The sequence below is a fragment of the Chiloscyllium plagiosum genome, unplaced genomic scaffold (genome assembly GCF_037043375.1).
Source record: "Chiloscyllium plagiosum isolate Xiang-an unplaced genomic scaffold, Cpla_swu_hap1 HiC_scaffold_13, whole genome shotgun sequence".
NCBI classification, from domain to species: domain Eukaryota; kingdom Metazoa; phylum Chordata; class Chondrichthyes; order Orectolobiformes; family Hemiscylliidae; genus Chiloscyllium; species Chiloscyllium plagiosum.
The window spans coordinates 83,926,292-83,945,551 of record NW_028270151.1 but is presented as its reverse complement, the minus strand read 5'-3'; the positions used below and the strand labels follow the sequence as shown (position 1 = coordinate 83,945,551).

At 40.7% G+C, this 19,260-nt stretch overlaps 1 protein-coding gene across 1 annotated transcript in view; it reads left to right on the top strand.

Annotated features, from left to right (window-relative positions):
- Positions 1 to 6,534: 6,534 nt before the first annotated feature.
- LOC122556268 (single-pass membrane and coiled-coil domain-containing protein 1-like) overlaps positions 6,535 to 19,260 on the top strand; it is a 38,136-nt gene continuing 25,410 nt past the window's right edge. Inside the window, exons 1-2 of the mRNA XM_043702896.2 lie at positions 6,535 to 7,062; positions 7,399 to 7,569. Coding sequence (XP_043558831.2) covers positions 7,436 to 7,569 — 134 coding nt within the window. The 5' untranslated portion in view covers positions 6,535 to 7,062; positions 7,399 to 7,435. The remainder of the gene's footprint in view (positions 7,063 to 7,398; positions 7,570 to 19,260) is intronic.

Below are 19,260 nucleotides of genomic sequence, written 5' to 3'. Positions count from 1 at the left end.
CCTTTTTATCCTCCCTTTCTGGTGATCTAAGACTGTCTGGTACAAATGTTTACCTTCCTAATGTGTTTTAATGGTACCTTAATATTAGGTTCTGTAAGCCCCACTTTAAAAATAGAATTGACTCAATATTGGTACAGACTTTACCTTCAAATATTTAATGCATTGTCTGAGCTGACATGACACTTATTATTAGATAAGCTGACACCACCTTGAGAATGTTATTCTGGGATTTTCATATTAAAAAACCTAAACCACCATATCCCATTTTAAAAGACGAAAGACATAATCTAAATTTGTTTAAGAACTATAACCTGGTGTTGTGTGAATTTTAACTAAAGTTGTTTAATATATCATTACAACTCCATGTCACTGTAACCCTTTTGCTATAAATTCTGTGTCATATGGTCATGTTCCACAACCACCTGATGAAGAGGCAGTGTCTCGAAAGCTAGTGCTTCCAAATAAACCTGTTGGACTATAACCTGGTGTGATTTTTTTTAAAAATAGCTATTTTTATTGAAAATTTAACATGTTTTTACAAACTTACAAAATAATATTGAACAATGGAACAAGTTTGATGGACTTCACAGTCCATCCTAATTTCTGACAGGACATATCAAGAAAAGATCAACATAGTGTCGATATAACATAGTGGGCGGCACGGTGGCACAGTGGTTAGCACTGCTGCCTCACAGCGCCAGAGACCCGGGTTCAATTCCCGCCTCAGGCGACTGACTGTGTGGAGTTTGCACATTCTCCCCGTGTCTGCGTGGGTTTCCTCCGGGTGCTCTGGTTTCCTCCCACAGTCCAAAGATGTGCTGGTCAGGTGAATTGGCCATGCTAAATTGCCCGTAGTGTTAGGTAAAAGGGGTAAATGTAGGGGTATGGGTGGGTTGCGCTTTGGCGGGGCAGTGTGGACTTGTTGGGCCGAAGGGCCTGTTTCCACACTGTAAGTAATCTAATCTAATACATGCAAATACAAACATTAATACACAATTAAATATTAAATAAATAATAACCAAAACCTAACAGACAAAAAGAAGAGATTAAAAAAAGGAGAAAACGAAACTCAACTAACTACTAATCTAATTTATAACTAACCAGAGGGTATAATAAAATATCTCCATTACTCAAGAGAGAAAAAAAAACATAATTAAATAGTGAAGTACATGCTCGGAACGAATTAATATCAAGTCATAAAACCCCCTATTCATGTGGGATTCCTCCCCCAAGGGTCCCCGGACCAGCCAGAACCACTACAACAACTTAGATGAAAGCCCTTGACAAAATGGCCGAAATATCTGTATCTATATAATTCAGGAACGGCTGCCATATTTTATAGAATAATTCAGTTTTTTGGTGCACCATATTTGTAAGGAAGTCAAAGGGAATACATTCCATGACCAACCTATACCAATTTGAAAGTCCTGGAGGGCCCTCAGCTACCCAGTTTACTAAGATATTTTTCCTTGCACAAAAGGAGAGAATGGAGAATAATACTTTGTCCATCCCAGTCCAACAGTGGCACCTCCAAATCAGTCATACTATGATTTCCGTGATGTCCTATATATTAGCTCAGATAACAAATACCATTATATAGACTAGGTTCTAATTGGTATAGATGTTCTGTAGTTTATTAATGACACAAACTATTTACATTGCTAAATATGACAGATGCACACATATCTGGGTTCTGTGCTTACTGGTATTCCTGTACATCACATATACATAACTGACTAGTTTAAGACAGTAGACTGGCTCCAATGCACCAAAGTCCTGGCTGAAGGTGAGAGGGTAGCTTTGTACTGGACTGTCTTGGGTCACAATATCATATAACTGTCTTAAAGGTACATTACCTGTCTGGTCTGGAATCTATTCAATAACACAATAGTTTATGCTCTTTAAAGTGACTTAAAGTCAATGCGTTAACTCCAACACACATAGTGCCTAAGTACAGAAGACACTATTTAAACTGGTCAAGTTTAAATTTAACTCAATTTCTGTTAGCATCAACAACTTATATTTATAGAGCAGCTTTAATATAGCAAAATGTTCCAAGTTAGTTCACAAGAGTTTTAAAATAATCCTGGACATTGAGCTGCACAGGGTGCTATCAGGACAGATGACCAAAATATTGATCGAAGTGATGATTTTTGTGGAATAAGATATTATGTCTGACTGTGTAATGTGCTAATAAGTAACAGGTTACAATCCCACTGGAAGTGATGCAAAGTCACATGATTGTGCCTTCCCATGCAGCCTTGCAGCAAGATGAAGCCACAACAAAATGTTTCTTAAACAAAGCCAATGTTTTCCTTACCTTAGAAGACTCTGGAAAAGTTATTTAACAGTAACAGAAACATCTTCCCTGTATCAGGTCTGTCTAGCCATTAGAATTTTATTTGTTTCAATCAGATCTCCTCTCATTCTTTTAAACTCTCGTGAACAGATGTCCAGTTGAACCTATCTCTCCACATGCAATAGTCCTTCCATCCCCAGTATCAGCTTAGTGAGGCTTTGCTGCACTCTCTTTATGCATGTTGAGGAAGTCTTCAAGCAGGTCACCGGTCCGAATCAAGCAGGAGTTTGGCTAAGTTAGCAGTGAAGATTTACCGGATAATGTATTGCATCCAGCCTTGCTGTGAAGCCAATCAATAATATTTGCAGTGTGGTGGTGCAGACAACATCTAGTCAGGCAAGAGATTAACAAAGAAGAAGCTATGTGAGGGGAAGAGATAAAAGCACTCAATCTGCTAAGGCATGCCATTGTTGGGTGGGCTAAATTTAATAAACACACCCCACAATGTATTTACATCTTTTTCAATGATTAGTACTGACTTGCAGAGAACTATAGTACACCAAGCTAAAGGAAGAACGAATTGAGAACAGAAATGCTGTTAGAATCTTGGATGAAGCACTGTCTGACCGCATGGAATTGTGGGATGACTTTACATTAACTGAGAAGCCAGGTTGAGCTCAGGGATCAATGTCGGTCAGTGGTTTGGGTTGACAAGGAGAACCATATCCCAAAAATGACTCACTCGTGATTAAACAAAACAGGGAGGCAGGAAAACTGTTCATTAATCACCAAAGCTAAACATTATCAATGTGACAGGAAAAAATAAAAACACTGAAATTGTCCCACTACAGAGTTCAGACGCCATTTTTGGAAGAGTGGTCACTTCCAAGCTGTATGCCACAGCAAGCTGTCTGTGCATAGTATGCACAAAGACATGTCTTTGAAACGCATCACAATGCATAGAAGCAATTAACAATACAAGTGTCACAATTTCTTCAGCAAGGGTATGTTGAGATAGAGTCACAGATATAAATAAACTGTAACAAGATGTAGACAGTTAAGGACTGGGCAGGGTACAGAAAGAAACTGAGAGATTTCATTTCCTCTCTCTTGTTTCCAGTGAATCATGTAGATTAAAATTGTAGACAAATAAACAGATATGCAAGTACGGCTTGTGATGAATTGAGGAATACAGTTTCCTGTAAATCTCTACCAGAATGGAGTCAACAGTTCATGGGTACAATTCAGGATTATTTTACATTAGATATCTGTAACCTTGACATAATCTGTGTTTCTTCAGTCATAGATCAAACAGAATGCTAGACACTTGTGCCACACAAAACCTTTATTAAGATGTAAGGAAAATTCTGAAAAATGTTTCTCAGACAATAACATCTATCAATTCAGCCAACATTTTGAACTCCATATTAAACACGTGTAAATTCACAGGCAGCTTGAGCATTTAATGACTTTGTTAATGCACTTGAGGAAAATCTTTCTCGTGGTATATTGTAATGCATGGTCTTCTGCACATATGTAAAACAACTCTAATTTAACAACATAGTTAATGCATGCATTTAAAACAATCTGAACTTTTTGGATAAGTAATAAAATAATAATTGTTATGAAGAATACGTCGTGGACTATGTAATGGAGGGATTTAATGCATTAGTACCAGGTAAACAGTGCGCTCCCAGCTTTAAGTTGACCAGGTGTTGTCACATTTTTGCAGGGCTTGTTGTCTTTAAACGTAATGTCATTGACCACTGCTGTTAGTGAAGCTCACTTACCAAGTGAACCAGTCCCTAATGTTTGCGTTAAAGTTGTCTTTCAAATGAGATGCCAAACTATGGCCTCCTGTGTTCTAACAGGTGGGATATGAATGATCTAAACTTTTCCATAGAAAGTAGAGGAATGGTTCACACTATAGCATCAACCAACTTAATTAAAACTACCACTCCTGTTAGGGAACTTCAACTTACCAAGTGAAAGAGCAGGTGCTTTTAATTGTTTCAATTCATGAATAAGTGTGCAATGACTTCAGGAGAAGGAGAAAAGCATCTTGAGGACTCCTCACATCCCATACCATCTTTTGCCCTGTCCTCACCTCCATCCCATTGCCACCAATGTCAACATCAGCTCCCTACTTGTGCATGTATGGGAATTGATTACATTTGTAAAATGTATGTTTCATTATTTGTATGTTCCTTGTATAATTGGTTATTCTGTAATATTGAAATTATTTCTGATTAATAGATTTATCCTGGGATTTAGATTTAAAATCTCACCCTGTGTTCCTTGCACCCAGTATCAACAGGTCAGAAGTATCAGGTCACTTATACCCTATTACAATAGTCACACTATATTTTGGCAAGTGTATTATTTACCTAATATCCCAATGGGAAATCCCACAAATGGGATTGCATGAATTCATCTGTGTCACATTGTCCTTTTCTGTTTGACCAGGATGGTGGCACCAGCAGACAGGAAAATCTATATTTGTAACTTCCATAACAGAATTAGCTTGTTACAGAAGTCGATAAAGACACATTTTCCCACACAATGCAGCAGTTCTCACAAGTTTCCCACCAATGTGTCCACATGATACTCCAATTTAATTGAATACACAGGCCATCAAACATTTAAAGACCAGTTTGGAGGGACCTCCATCCAACAATAGTGATAGACATACATTAGAACCTTGTGGATCCAAAGGCGTGCTTCTATAGGTTGCAGAGACAAGTTACAGCAAGTGAGTTTAAGCTGTATCTAGAAAGAAGCCAGCCTGGGATGCTGGTCTAAACCTGCACAAGGGCCTCAGAAAGGTGAACCTCCCTGGAGTTTAAGAGCAGCTTGATGAGTTTAAGAATTTGAAGTGTGTATTCATACGATTTCTACACAGAGTAATACCTCTCTGCTTCTTCTGCCAACCAAAATGTTTAGGAAGACATTCCACCCACAGCATGACACATGATACAGCACAGCAGAGAAAGAAATTATTCGGCCCATCTTATCCATGCCAGATTAGTCTGCTGGAACAATTTCCAAGAAATCACTTGGATTAATGGAATAATTTCACTGGGAGATTTTAAATCTTGTGGTTCTGGAAAGACTGGTTTGACATAAGGAAATGGAGTCAGTATGTTCCTACTTTGCAATCCCACTGAAAGTGGGTGACCTGGACAAATCAGGAGCAATGAAGGGGCACACGAAAGGGACTGAGGAGGAGGCTGTTGTCTGGTAGCTCTGGGCTGGAAGCTCTTTGGCCCTTTGAGAGCCTTTAAGTTGGAAATCTTGTGGAGGAGGTTCCTGCCCACTCCATCCAACCCTAATGACTTTGCACCCCTTTCGTTTCAGAACTCTTCTGAGAATAGAGCGTAGGAGGCTGACCGGTGACCTGACAGAGGTTTATAAAATCGTGTTGGGTACAGAAAAGGTGAATAGCCAAGGTCTTTTCTCAGGGTAGGGGAGTTCAAAATTAGAGGGCAGAGATTTAAGGTGAGAGAGGGAAATATTTAAAAAGGAACGTGAGGGGCAATGTTTTCACACAGAGGGCATGTATGGAACAAACTGCCAGAGGAAGTGGTGGAGGCGGGTACATTTTAAAAGACAGGTTTTAGGGATAAGGGCCATACACAGGCAAATGGGACTGGTTCTGTTTAGGAGACCAGTTCAGTATGGACAGCTAGGCTGAAGGAGCTGTTTCAGTGCTGTACTACCGTAATAGCATCAACTTCCCTCATTGGAGATGGCCAGTCAGGACACTCTGGGAAGACCGTCCTGCAGATACTCCCAGCTCCTCCCCCCAACAGACTAGGGACCTGGAACTAGGTTGAACTGACTAAAACAATTCATTCCCAGAAGATACCCCGGCCCAGCCTAAGAGCAATAGGTTGCTCTTAGGCTGTCCGTTCGCGAGAGAAGGCCACATTAAAGTATCAGGTTTGAAACATTAAACGCTGGACTGTTTCCACCAGGCATTGGTTACAGATGCCAAAAAAAAAACCTCTCCGCTTACTTTACAAAGCTACAGATGCCTGCTACATTATTTACAGTTCAGCGTGCACGACTTAGGAATTTACAATCACAGTGTTCCAGGGATTATAAGTCGATCTACTGCAGTTGATTTTCCAAGTCTCCTGAAACAATTTATAAACGGGGCACTTCTTGTAGTTAATCACACGTCTGCCGGTCATCTGAATAGCGGCGTGGGCAGGGTTCCGGCCCCTGGCGAACGCACATTCGCGGTCAGCCGAGATAGCATTCTGTGCGAAGTGAGTGTTGCTGCTGAAGACGTTGCTTGCGCGGCGACTTACTGGGATAAGACGTTGAACGACACGTTTTTTACCTACAATCACATGACAGTCCCTCACCTCAGGGCGACTACAAATCTTAAATATATTCCTGAAGATCATTTTTGTTTCAATTGCAGCCAATCTCACTCAGAGGTTCAGACTGGCAACGACGGCGGTCAGTGTTGCTGTTGAACCGATCCCCGTGCCCTTGTGGGTCAGACTTGAGTCGATCGCACTGTGTCCCAGTGACTGTCAGAGCAATGGTCAGTGGAAATTTGACCGCACCGCTTCCTTTCAGGGTCCCCTGATTCCGAGTAGGCGGTCGGTGGGTACAGAGCAGGCGACCACTTGCTTGCTGGTGTTGAACTCCACAGTTACCGGCGGCTGCTTGATAGATGGTGCTGTCGGGACCGCAGCACTGAGCACCCGCCTCTGCCCCGCTGCAAACTTATTGCTGCTTGTCAGATGGTAATCACTTTTAAATTTAGAATCATTTGATCAACAACAGGCTCAGGTTTCGCCAGCGGCTATGTGCAAATAACATCCCTCTCCCTCTCACCTCCAGCATAAAGCGCCTGTGACCGATTACTGACACTTTGATGGAATTCTGTTCTATTAAATTCTGTTCTATTAAATTCTGTTCTATTAAATTCTGTTCTATTAAATAGCTCCACTGACCTCCCGGTGTCAGTATGTGGAGGGGTGGCAGCTTTCTGTGCCCCAAGTTAGCCTTGATTATTTATGGTTTAAAATAAATGGCACGGCTCGCGGCTAACACAGCTCCCTGTCTGTGTTCCCCCACAGTCTGTAGCCACACGTTAAGGTGCCAACCTGGCTCGGGATGAACAGGCGGCCGGTGAAGTCAGAGAGGCGGCGGGTGAACTCGCAGGGGCAGACGGGCCCATCCGAGCGGCGAGAGCTGAAGGCTTCCCCTCAGAAAGTGTCCAGCGAGCTTCTCAGGCACAGGATTGACAGGTAAGGGGCAGGGGCAAGGGTAGGGGCAGGCACACAAACCCAGCCATGGCTGCACAGTCTCAGCAACACCAGTGGAGAGGGGAAAACAAGGGTCAACGTATCCAGTTCTGTAGGGCTTAGTTTCTGAAAGAACAGTTCAGCCGGGTTTCCCCAACACTTTCTGTGTTTTATTTCCCACGGCCAGCATTTGCAACACTGCTTTTATTTATGAGCTGGAGTTCGACTTGGGGTGTACAAAGTTAAAAATCACACAGCACCAGGTTGTACTCCCAACAGGCTGAATTGGAAGCACTAGCTTTCGGAGCTTCATCAGGTGGTTGTGGAGGACACAATTGTAAGACACAGAATTTATAGCAAAAGTTTACAGCGTGATGTAACTGGAATTATACATTGAAAAATACCTTGATTGTTTGCTAATTTGATTGTTTATCTTTGAGAAGTGAGAATGTGCTAAGTTCAGTACTATTCCCCCTTCACAACCACCAAGCTCATTTTAATTCCAGCACCCTTCATGTTAGCGGAGGCCCCCAGTTCTGAGCCAGTAGGCACCTCATGAATGCAACTGTAGTTGCCCGTGATGCGTGTCCAAGGAGAAACGACGAGCAGTCAATGCCATCTGCTCAGTATGTTTGTACTATAGTGGTTGTTACAGTGGTTTGTACTACAGTGGTTAGCACTGCTGCCTCACAGCAACAGAGACCCGGGTTCAATTCCCACCGGGTTCAATTCTCTCCGTGTCTGCGTGGCGCTCTGGTTTCCTCCCACAGTCCAAAAAATGTGCAGGTTAGGTGAATTGGCCATGCTAAATTGCCTGTAGTGTTAGCTGAAAGGGTAAATGTAGGGGAATGGGTCTGGGTGGGTTGCTCTTCAGAGGGTCAGTGTGGACTTGTTGGGCCAAAGGGCCTGTTTCCACACTGTAAGTAATCTAATCTAATCTCCTGGAACAACAGCGGTTCCTTCCACTTAGATTCCCTCCCTTGTGGTAAGTAGTGTCTCCGGCTGCAGAAAGGTGGGGAGAGAAAGACCGTGCACGTGTGTCGGCTAATGAGAACGTAGTGCATAACGCGCGAAGGAACTGAAGCAAGAAACTGGGGGAAGGGTGTGTCTTGAATAAGAAGTTAGTTAGATTAGCAATGAAGGCATCATGGGGCAAGGTGCAGAATCAGAAATTGTCAGAAGACTAGAACAGCATGTCTTAAGTAGAATGAGTGAAGGCAACGTGAGCAGGAGGCGTATTAAGAATGTGGTATTAGCAATGGTACATGCTGCTCTGATAGCAGAGTGAAGAATGTGATGCAGTGAACATCACCATCTGCAAATTTCCCCTCTAAATCACTCACCATCCTGACTTCTTTAAAGAGTCACTGGACCTGAAACATTAACTCTGCTTTCCCTCTGCGGGTGCTGAGTTTCTCCAGCAACTTCTGTTTTTCTTTCAGATTTCCAGCGTCTGCAGTTCTATAGTGTCTTTTTGGAATTTTGTCACCGTTCCTTCAGTGTCACTGGGTTGAAATCCTGGAATTCCCTCCCCAATGGCATTGTGGGTCTAACAGCACATGGACTGCAGTGGTTGAAAAAGGCAGTGCACCACCAACTACCCAAGGGAAACTAGGGAGAGGCAATAAATACTGGAGACCCGAGGATGCCCATTCCCATGGGTGACTTAAAAAACAGGGTGGTCACTGTTGAAGAGAGAAGGGGAGTCACTGTGACCAGTTACGATACAAGTGATGGAGGAAGAAGCTGTACTCATCTTCGTTTGCCTTATGAAGTTATCCAGTCCCTTCCTACACTGCACCCAGCTGCTTTGATGATCATACTGCAAGTGATTTCCTCCACTACCTCCAGCCTAGCTGCTTTTTTTTTGCACATTATAGAAAAGTACTTTCCTCCTGATCTCTATCTGAAAACCTACAAGCACAACACCTTCCAATATGGTTCACCAATCAGCAGCGGAAGAAATGAAGATGGAAAGTACATGAACATCAATGAATGCCACATCCCTTTAAAACCATGTCTTAGGCGTTTAAATGTCCTGCTTCAGGAACTACAATCAGAAACTGTTTGGTAAAGGTATGTGGACAATTGCTGTACCATGGAGAATATTGGTTGCCCACCCACTATTCATATAGTGCAGTGCAGACATTATAATCTCTGTCCTCTAAGCACACTGCCTGAGTATCATTTTGAGACCTCTGGTGATTGTCATCCCTGTCCTGTTGTGAGTCACATGAGAAAGGCAAAGGGAAACCACCTCATGTGTTATTTCCTCTCATCTTATTATTCTGACATTGAAAATGGGAGGCACTGAAGCAACTGAAGAGGAAAACACAAAATGTTGAGGCATGAAGAAATAAGCAAAAGACTTCAACCTTGGTCAGGGGCCTCTGCAACAATTATGTGACAAGTTTTAAAGTAATTTTGTTAAGCATTAAACTAGGATTTTAAATCAAAATAAATCAAACTTCATAGGTATTAGAAGCCTAAGGTAGACTGGGAAACGCCATTGAAAGGTATGATGGAATACAAAAAAAGGGTAGTATTTCAATAATTAGGTACATAATTTGTAACAAATGTACTTTTCTTCAAGACTCAGAAGCCCACAGAAAAGAGATCTAATCATAGTTAAAATGTTAAAGATGGTACTGGGTCAATGAAGATGCTTAAAATACTGCCAACAATTAGCGATCTTTGAAACGATTTGTGGCTTAGGTTGAGGTTCTGGATGTAGGTTTGCTCACTGAGCTGGAAGGTTTGTCATCAGATGTTTTGTCACCATGCTAAGCAATATCATCAGTGAGCCACCGGTGTAGCGCTTTTGGTATGTCTCGCCTCTCTATTTATGCGTTTAGGTTTCTTAAGCTGGGTGATGTCATTTCCAGTTCTTTTTGGTAGATGGAGTCCAAATCGATGTGTTTATTGATAGAGTTCAGGTTGGAATGCCATGCTTCAAGGAATTCTCATGCATGTCTCTGTTTGGCTTGTCCAAGGATGGATGTGTTGTCCCAGTCGAAGTGGTGTTCTTCTTTGTCTGTATGTAAGGATACTAGAATTCCTTGAAGCATGGCAGTCCAACCGAAACTCTATCAATAAACACATCGATTTGGACCCCATCTTCCCATCCTCTGAGAAAAAGAACCTGAAATGACATCACCCACCCAAAGAAACATATAAATAGAAAGCGGGACATACCACTCGGCTCTTCACCGGAGGCTCACTGAAGGTGTTACCCTGGTATGGTGACGAAACGCCTGAAAATGAACCTTCCAGCTCATTGTGCAAACTTACATCCATTGCCAATAATGGCAGTAAACCTAAAGTTTGGAAAAATATTGGAATTCAGCAGAAGGTGTCATGGAGTTGGCAGGAAAATAGAAAATCAGAGTGGACTAGCAAGAAACATTAGAAACTTATTGTAAACATTTCTACAATTAAGTAAATAGGAAGAGATTAGTGAACTTAAACACAGATATTTTAAGTGCAAAGATAATGGGAAATAATGGAATGGCACACAATTGTTGGCAATATTTTAAGCATCTTCATTGACCCAGTACCATCTTTAACTAGAAGCCACACAAATCATAACTTTATTAATGGTTAACAAACAGTCTAGTAAGAATGGACAGAAATCAGTATAAAGGACTAACAGTAGAGAAACTAATGGGGCGGAGTAATGGCAATTTCCTGCATCAGAAAACCTGCCCTATTGGGTTTCAGAAAAGGTAGATGCATAAATAGTGAATACATAGATTTTGCTCTTCCAGAACTCTTTAGATTGTACAGCAGTTTCCACAAATTAGAAGGTATCAAATATAACCTCACAATGCAGCACGAAGGAGTATCATTTCATGAGCTGAGGGAGAGTGGTAGGAGGTAATCAGAAGGGGTTTTCTTATTCACCTTTTAGCTGAAGCAATTAGACTTCATGGGATGCTCTCCCAATATCAGGGATATTCCAACCAGACTATATACCATGTAACACAGATTGGTGGTTCTGTGTCGGGCAGACAAAACTAGGAGGTGATGAAGGAATCAGGCTTTTGTTGGACTAGTTTGTGGGATAGCACTCCCAATGTTGGTACACATTTGCAAGTATTAGTGAGGAAAACTTTGAAGGTTGACTGGACTTAGTATGCCTTTGTTGTTTCTGAACCTGATACCAGGTAACCCAGTCAGTTTTACGCTTGCCTTCCTTTTTGTAGCAGTACGGTATAGCTTAGTTGGTTGTTACATCATTATAGCGAGTTTGTAAACAATAAATTTCACTGGTCTGGTGCTGGAGTCATATATATAGATTTCATTTGATAAGAATGACAGGTTTGCTTCCCTGAAGAAAATTACTGAATCAGTCAGATTGGACCAACAGTTTAAAGGGCCAATTTAGACTCAGCTACTTGTCATGCCAATCACATTAAGGTTTGTTAATTTGATTGATAAGGTTAAGAGTGAAAGGTGGTCTTTGAACACGTACAAAACAGGACATATCTGAGACACTGGTGCGTTAGATGAGATCTGTAGGACTGAGAAAATCAATACATTCTCTCCACAAAGAAAGGTTATCTCACCAAGTGACTTGAAATTTTTAGTATTGCTAGCAGAAGATGGTTGCTCAATGGTGGCGATTAGAAACAAAGTTATTTTCGAAACAGAAGATTATAATTGGAATTACTTTGGAGAATGATAGCTGAAACCAAATGTAGATTGTCAGGGCCTAATTTCTCACTGACATTCTGTGCAACTGAACCTTATCATCAATGGAAGAAAAGAATGGAAAATAAAATTAAGGAGAAGCCAAAGGGTTTTTACAAATACAGTAAGGACAAAAGGGTAACTAGGGAGAGAATAGGGCCCCTCAACAATCAGCAAGGTGGCCTTTGTGTGGAGCTGCAGAAAATGGGGGAGATACTAAATGAGTATTTTGCAACAATATTTACTGTGGAAAAGGATATGGAAGATATAGAATGTAGGGAAATAGATAGTGACACCTTGCAAAATGTCCATATTACAGAGGAGGAAGTGCTGGATGTCTTGAAACGCATAAAGGTGGATAGATCCCCAGGACCTAATCAGTGTACCCTAGAACTCTGTGGGAAGCTAGGGAAGTGATTGCTGGGCTTCTTGCTGAGATATTTGTATCATTAATAGGCACAGGTGAGCTGCCGGAAGACTGGAGGTTGGCTAATGTGCCACTGTTTAAGAAGGGTGGTAAGGACAAGCCAGGGAACTGTAGATCAGTGAGCCTGACATCGGTGGTGGGCAAGTTGGAGGGAATCCAGAGGGACAGGATGTACATGTATTTGGAAAGGCAAGGACTGATTAGGGATAGTCAACATGGCTTTGTGCATGGGAAATCATGTCTCACAAACTTGATTGAGTTTTTTAAAGAAGTAACAAAGAGGATTGATGAGGGCAGAGCGGTAGATGTAATCTATATGGACTTCAGTAAGGCGTTCGACAAGGTTCCCCATGGGAGACTGGTTACCAAGGTTAGATTTCATGGAATACAGGGATAACTAGCCATTTGGATACAGAACTGGCTCAAAGGTTGAAGACAGAGGGTAGTGGTGGAGGGTTGTTTTTCAGACTGGAGGCCTGTGACCAGTGGAGTGTCACAAGGATTGGTGCTGGGTCCTCTACTTTTTGTCATTTACATAAATGATTTGGATGTGCGCATAAGAGATATAGTTAGTAAGTTTACAGATGACACTGAAATTGGTGGTGTGGTGGACAGCAAAGAAGGTTACCTCAGATTACAATGGGAACTTGATCAGATGGGCCAATGGGCAGATGGAGTTTAATTCAGTTAAATGTGAGGTGCTGCATTTTGGGAAAGCAAATCTTAGCAGGACTTCTACACTTAATGGTAAGGTCCTAGGGAGTGTTGCTGAACAAAGAGAGCTCAGAGTGCAGGTTCATAGCTCCTTGAAAGTGGAGTCAAAAGTAGATAGGATAGTGAAGAAGGCGTTTGGTATGCTTTCCTTTATTGGTCAGAGTATTGCATACAGGAGTTGGGAGGTCATGCTCATTCCAACAGGACATTGGTTAGGCCACTGTTGGAATATTGCGTGCAATTCTGGTCTCCTTCCTATTGGAAAGATGTTGTGAAACTTGAAAGGGTTCAGAAAAAATTTATAAGGCTGTTGCCAGGGTTGGAGGATTTGAGCTATAAGGAGAGGCTGAACATTTTCCCTGGAGTATTGGAGGCTGAGGGGTGACCTTATAGAGGTTTACAAAATTATGAGGGGCATGGATAGGGTAAATAGACAAAGTCTTTTCCCTGGGGTTGGGGAGTCCAGAACTAGAGGGCATAGATTTAGGGTGAGAGGGGCAAGATAAAGAAGAGACCTAAGGGGCAACTTTTTCACACAGAGGGTGGTACGAGTATGGAATGAGCTGCCAGAGGAAGTGGTGGAGGCTGGTACAATTGCAAGATGTAAAAGGCATCTGGATGGGTATATGAACAGGAAGGGTTTAGAGGGATATGGGCAGGGTGCTGGCAGGTGTGGACGGGTTGGACAGAAGGGTTTGTTTCCATGCTGTACATCTCTATGACTGTAAGTAGGTATGTGCTACAGGTGATGTTTTTACAAAGAAAAATGATACCTGGCTTTGACATTGTTGCTTTCTAGCAGAGGTGGGATCAGGTGTTATGAATTTTTGCAGCTGGAGGCTCAACAATTAGACAATTCTGTTCAAATGTATGGACAAAATCTGGAAGAAAAATGAGTTACTAAATGCATACAAGGTACAGTATTGTGATACTTTGATAAACTTAGAAAACCAGACAGTTATACTGTAGAAGGATATAGAATGAAATTTAATGGATTATATGCAAGATAACAAAAAAAAATCTGATTCCTAATTCAGTGCTTGTCTTTGAATTGTTTGGACAACTGGAGTTAGATTTTCAAAAGGAAGCATACTTTTGAAACAGATGACAAAATTCTTGAGAAAAACTCCTCAGAAAACATTCATCTCTAACAGCCTAAATGGTACAAATGGGACATTCAGCAGTAACAGAAAAAATGGAAAAAAACACTAGCAGTATTTCAAGACTGTACACATTTGGAGCAAGTTGCACTGTGAAAGAAGGATCATAACCAAAAGGAGCAACAAAAGCAATAATTTTGCCAGTTATAAAACATGTTAGAAACTGGGGAACTGCAACAGAAAAATGAACCGAAGGAATTACCAGGAAATGATCAGATGTGACTCCTGATTACGCATAAGTTGTCTTAAGAGGAATAACAAGGTTTTTGATGTAATGGCATGAGAAGTTCAGAAGGAGAATCTGGCAGATGAACAAGAAGCTTTAGCTCAGCGATGAATATTGTAGTTGCCGATGCTTTCAAGTACACAGTATTGGACAGCGGTTGAACATCCAGTGTGTGGAGTGGCCTGGGCAAAATGGTACTTGGATTCTCAAAATAGTAAGGGCCAAAGTAAGGTTGAAGAATCTGAGAGTTCTACTTGCTTCTGGTTTGGGGTGACAACATGCTAAAAGTCAATAAAAAGTGTGATGATTCCATGTAAAATAGCTGGAGTAATCCATTCTATCAGCACTGACATGGTATCAAGTGAAATACTCTTCTTGTCAAGCAAGACATCCTTAAAAAGTCTCAAATGATCTGGTTTTGGAACACAAGGGAACTGTCTTTGAGAATATAAATGGATTTACAGTTTACATAATCAAGATATTATTGTATCCCTTTATTGAGTCCTAACTTCTCTATTCAAAATATTAAGAAGTGTGAATGGCATCAGGGAGTAGGGGTTAAAAGGAAAAGAGGTAATTGTCTCAAAACCACAGTCAGTCTGCCCATCCATTTTCTCACTGGCGAAGAATCCCATTCAAGGATACAGGAGTAAGGAGCTTGAGTACACTAAACCTGTAGACAAGATCAATCATAAATGTAATGTTTGTTAAAAAGGACACAATCAAAGCCCATTATGAGTCTCATATGAACATGAGACTTTAATGAAGGTTTAGCAATGGACCTGAAAGTTTGGAATAAGTTAGAAAAACATTTTCACTTTACACTTCATTGACATGGTAACTAGACTTAGCCAGTCAACAATAACATAGAGTTAAGAAAAACTAATTGTGGACAAGATAATGGAGAAAGTGGATAGGGACTGGACTGAGAACACCAGCTAAGTTCTTTATTAACAGTGATGACATTTGACAATGATTAATTTAAAGTTATGTGTGAAAATATTAACAAAGCAGTAGAGAGTGGCTTAAGTATTGGGAGTTACAAAAAAATCATGAAATAGTAGATTACATTTTTCATATAATGTTAGTGGACTAGTCAAGTTGTAAACTAAAACCGCCCTGATATAGGTCGACATGTGAAGAACTCAATGCAAACAGTGGCAGCAAGGACCATATCATTGGGTTTTTTGGGATAAATCCAAACATTCTGAGGTAATGAATGATCATCCCTGGCTTGTGAAGAGACTATAATTAGCTCAATTTTTTCTAAGCATTGAAATGCTCTGCATTTGGGAGGTGGGCATTCATAAGGTCAAGGTTTCAGAGAAAATTTGGGAACCTCAAGGCAACGTACAAAGCTATCAGAATAAATTTTAATCCAGGAACACAGTATATTACAAAAAATGGGCAAGAAGAATGGAAAGATCCAGGTATGGTTATAGGTAGTAGTGAAAGACAGCAACTTTATGAGAGGGCAATCAAACTGTTAGGATACATTCCTTGAGTTTAATTGGCATTGATCAAACATTTATGAATCCAAACAAGTAAGAGAAAGGCACCATGTAGTTCACTTGCACAAAAATTGTGCAGTTATGAGGACCAGATTATGCCAGTTGAAGGGCTGACTGAATATGAACACAGTGACACTCAAGAACAGGATAAGGCATATCTAAGGAGGATATCTCAGAAGCCAATTACCAAAAGTTGACATTAGAGTATGTGAAGGGGCCAGTGAATGGAGGGATGACATTATTATAGTGGGGAAAGACAGCAGAAAGAACAAACATTGGCCAAATATGCAAGGTGAAGGGCAGGTAAGAGGATCTACTGATTGGCAAAATCAGGTAAAGATGTGGTAGCCCAAAATTTAAATGATATATGATAAATACAGTAAGAATGGAGTTTTAGATTGGTAGTCAGGTTTTGGGGGCTTTTAAATATATGGTACAAAGCCATATTCCGCATAGGACTACGAGAGAAAAAGAGAAACAATTGGTTATTTGTAGCTTAAGGGTGACCAATCCACAAGTGTAGGTTAGGCAAGGAGGAGACAGGGACTCCATGAACTACCAGAGCTGTACGAGGAATGATTTGGAGATGCCAGTGTTGACTGGGGTGTACTAAGTTTAAAACTTACATAACACCAGGTTATTGTCCAACAAGTTTATTTGGAAGCACTAGCTTTGGGAGCACTGCTCCTTCATCAGGTGGTTATGGAGTATAAGATCGTAAGACACAGAATTTATAGCAAATGTTTAGTGTGGTGTAATGGAAATTATATATTGAAAAAGACCTGAATTGTTTGTTAAGTCTAAAAGATGAGACTGGCTTTATTCTACAATACACTCTACTCAATTGAACTAACCAACCCTCCACTCCAATCCCACCCTTTACATACATTAGATAGTGTGCAGAATAAGTTGGGTGTTAACTTGCATCAACAATCTTATTTAGAACAAGTAAAATGCATCCCAATAATTAGGGATATGTCTGAAGAGGTTCTAATAGCAAATAAAGTATGAATGGAATTAAGTTCAGTCTCAAATGATTCTGAAGATACGTAGTTAGCCATTTTTAGCAATTCTTTACATGCTAACCTTCCAGATAGTTATTCCAGTACAGCAAGGTTTATCATATTCTTGCTGGGAAAGAATAATAAATGTTGCTCATTGGCCTGGGAAACAAGGAAAACAAAAAAAAAGTTGTTTAAAAACCTCTTAGCTTCTGAAACATTTGCAATACTAGAAGCAATAGATACAGCATATATTCATAGAATCTGTATAGTGTGGAAGCAGGCCATTCAACCCAACGAGTCCACACCGACCCTCTGAACAGCAATCCACCGAGACCCACCCCACTGCCCGATCCCTGTAACCCTGCATTTCCCATTTTCCTAGCTTGCACATCCCTGGACACTAAAGGCAATTTAACACAGCCAATCCACCTAACCTGCACATCTTTGATCTGTGAGAGGAAACTGGAGCAGCCGGAGGAAACCCATGCAGTCACAGGGAGAATGTGTAAACCTCATACAAACAGTCACCCAAGGGGTAAATCAAATCTGGATGCCTTTCACCATGAGGCAGCAGTGCTAACCACTGAGTCACTGTTCTACCCATTGATTAATTAATTGAAGGAAATTTGACAAAATTTGCCCATTAAATATTATGTGGATAACCATTGTGTTTTCCATTCAACAAATAATATTGCATAGACAAGGATGAGAATTGACCCTGCTGGTGTGATGGAAGTGTTGGAAAGAAAAGAGATTTCTAAAAATGAGTTCACTTGTCACCATTGTGAGACAGTTTTACAAAAAGGAATGCTTGCACTAAGAAGTTATTAGATGTCCTTGGAGAGGGAAGTGTATACTTATGATCAGAACATAGAATATTGTGTACTGAGAATACAGAAAACGAATGTTTCTCTAACGGGTTTATAATTATTTATACACAAAGTTGTTTAAGATAGGGGAATAAGGGGTCTGTTAATTGTTCATTGCATTTTAATGTCAACAGGTAGAAAAATCACTATTTCGTTTTGACTAATTTTGGAACATTTATCAAAAGTGTGAATTTGAAGAAGGAGTTAATCTTTCATGTCTGTCAATCACATTATTAATGTTTGTTTATGTCATTGTTAAGGTTGAGATAACCAGTATTATTTGTCTTTGAGCATGTATGAAAGGGCCACCTGGGGTACCGCATGTTAGGTGAGAGCTGCAGGACTGAGCAAACTAATAAACCCTCTCAACAAAGAAAATCCATGTGTCGTGGTTTCAATCAATTGGTGTGGAATCTTTTAACAGCTACTCCCCTATTTTAATGAGGATGCTATTATTTCTAGACTAAAGTGAGACCAATTACTATTTACATTTCCAATCACAGTTAAACCTAGCTGGCAAATTGTGCCAAGTTGCTAAGATGTCACAATCATGAAATGATGTAATCACCAAATAAGATGGATACATTTCCTGGTAAAGGCCACTTCTCCTGACCAATCAGAGCATGCCAGAACTTTCAAAAAGCTCCCATGATCAATTTGAGGCTGTTTATTCTGAGATCAAGTTGTGCAGAGAGAAGATTCAAGACTCTTACAACAGGTGATGATATCAACAATATGAATTATAACATAGTTAAGATTCCTGCCAGCAATGGGTAACCAACAGATCTACTGTAATAACATTTACAGTAATTTGCTGGATTGCTACAGTAATCAGCTGGATCTACTTGCTTACTATTGTCAGGTAATACAAATTGATTGCGACAGGTAATAGAGAGCCGAGTAGACCACATAATTTTGTACAGAAGCGTGAAAGGAGGCATCTTCACAGAAGGGCTCAGAAAAGGCAATACAGACTTAATGGCACAATCCAAAGGCTACAGGAGCAGAAACATCTCAAGGTCCATGTGCATAGATCCTTGTAAATGGCAGGATTTATTGAGTGAGTAGTTAGCAAACTAAATAGGATTTAG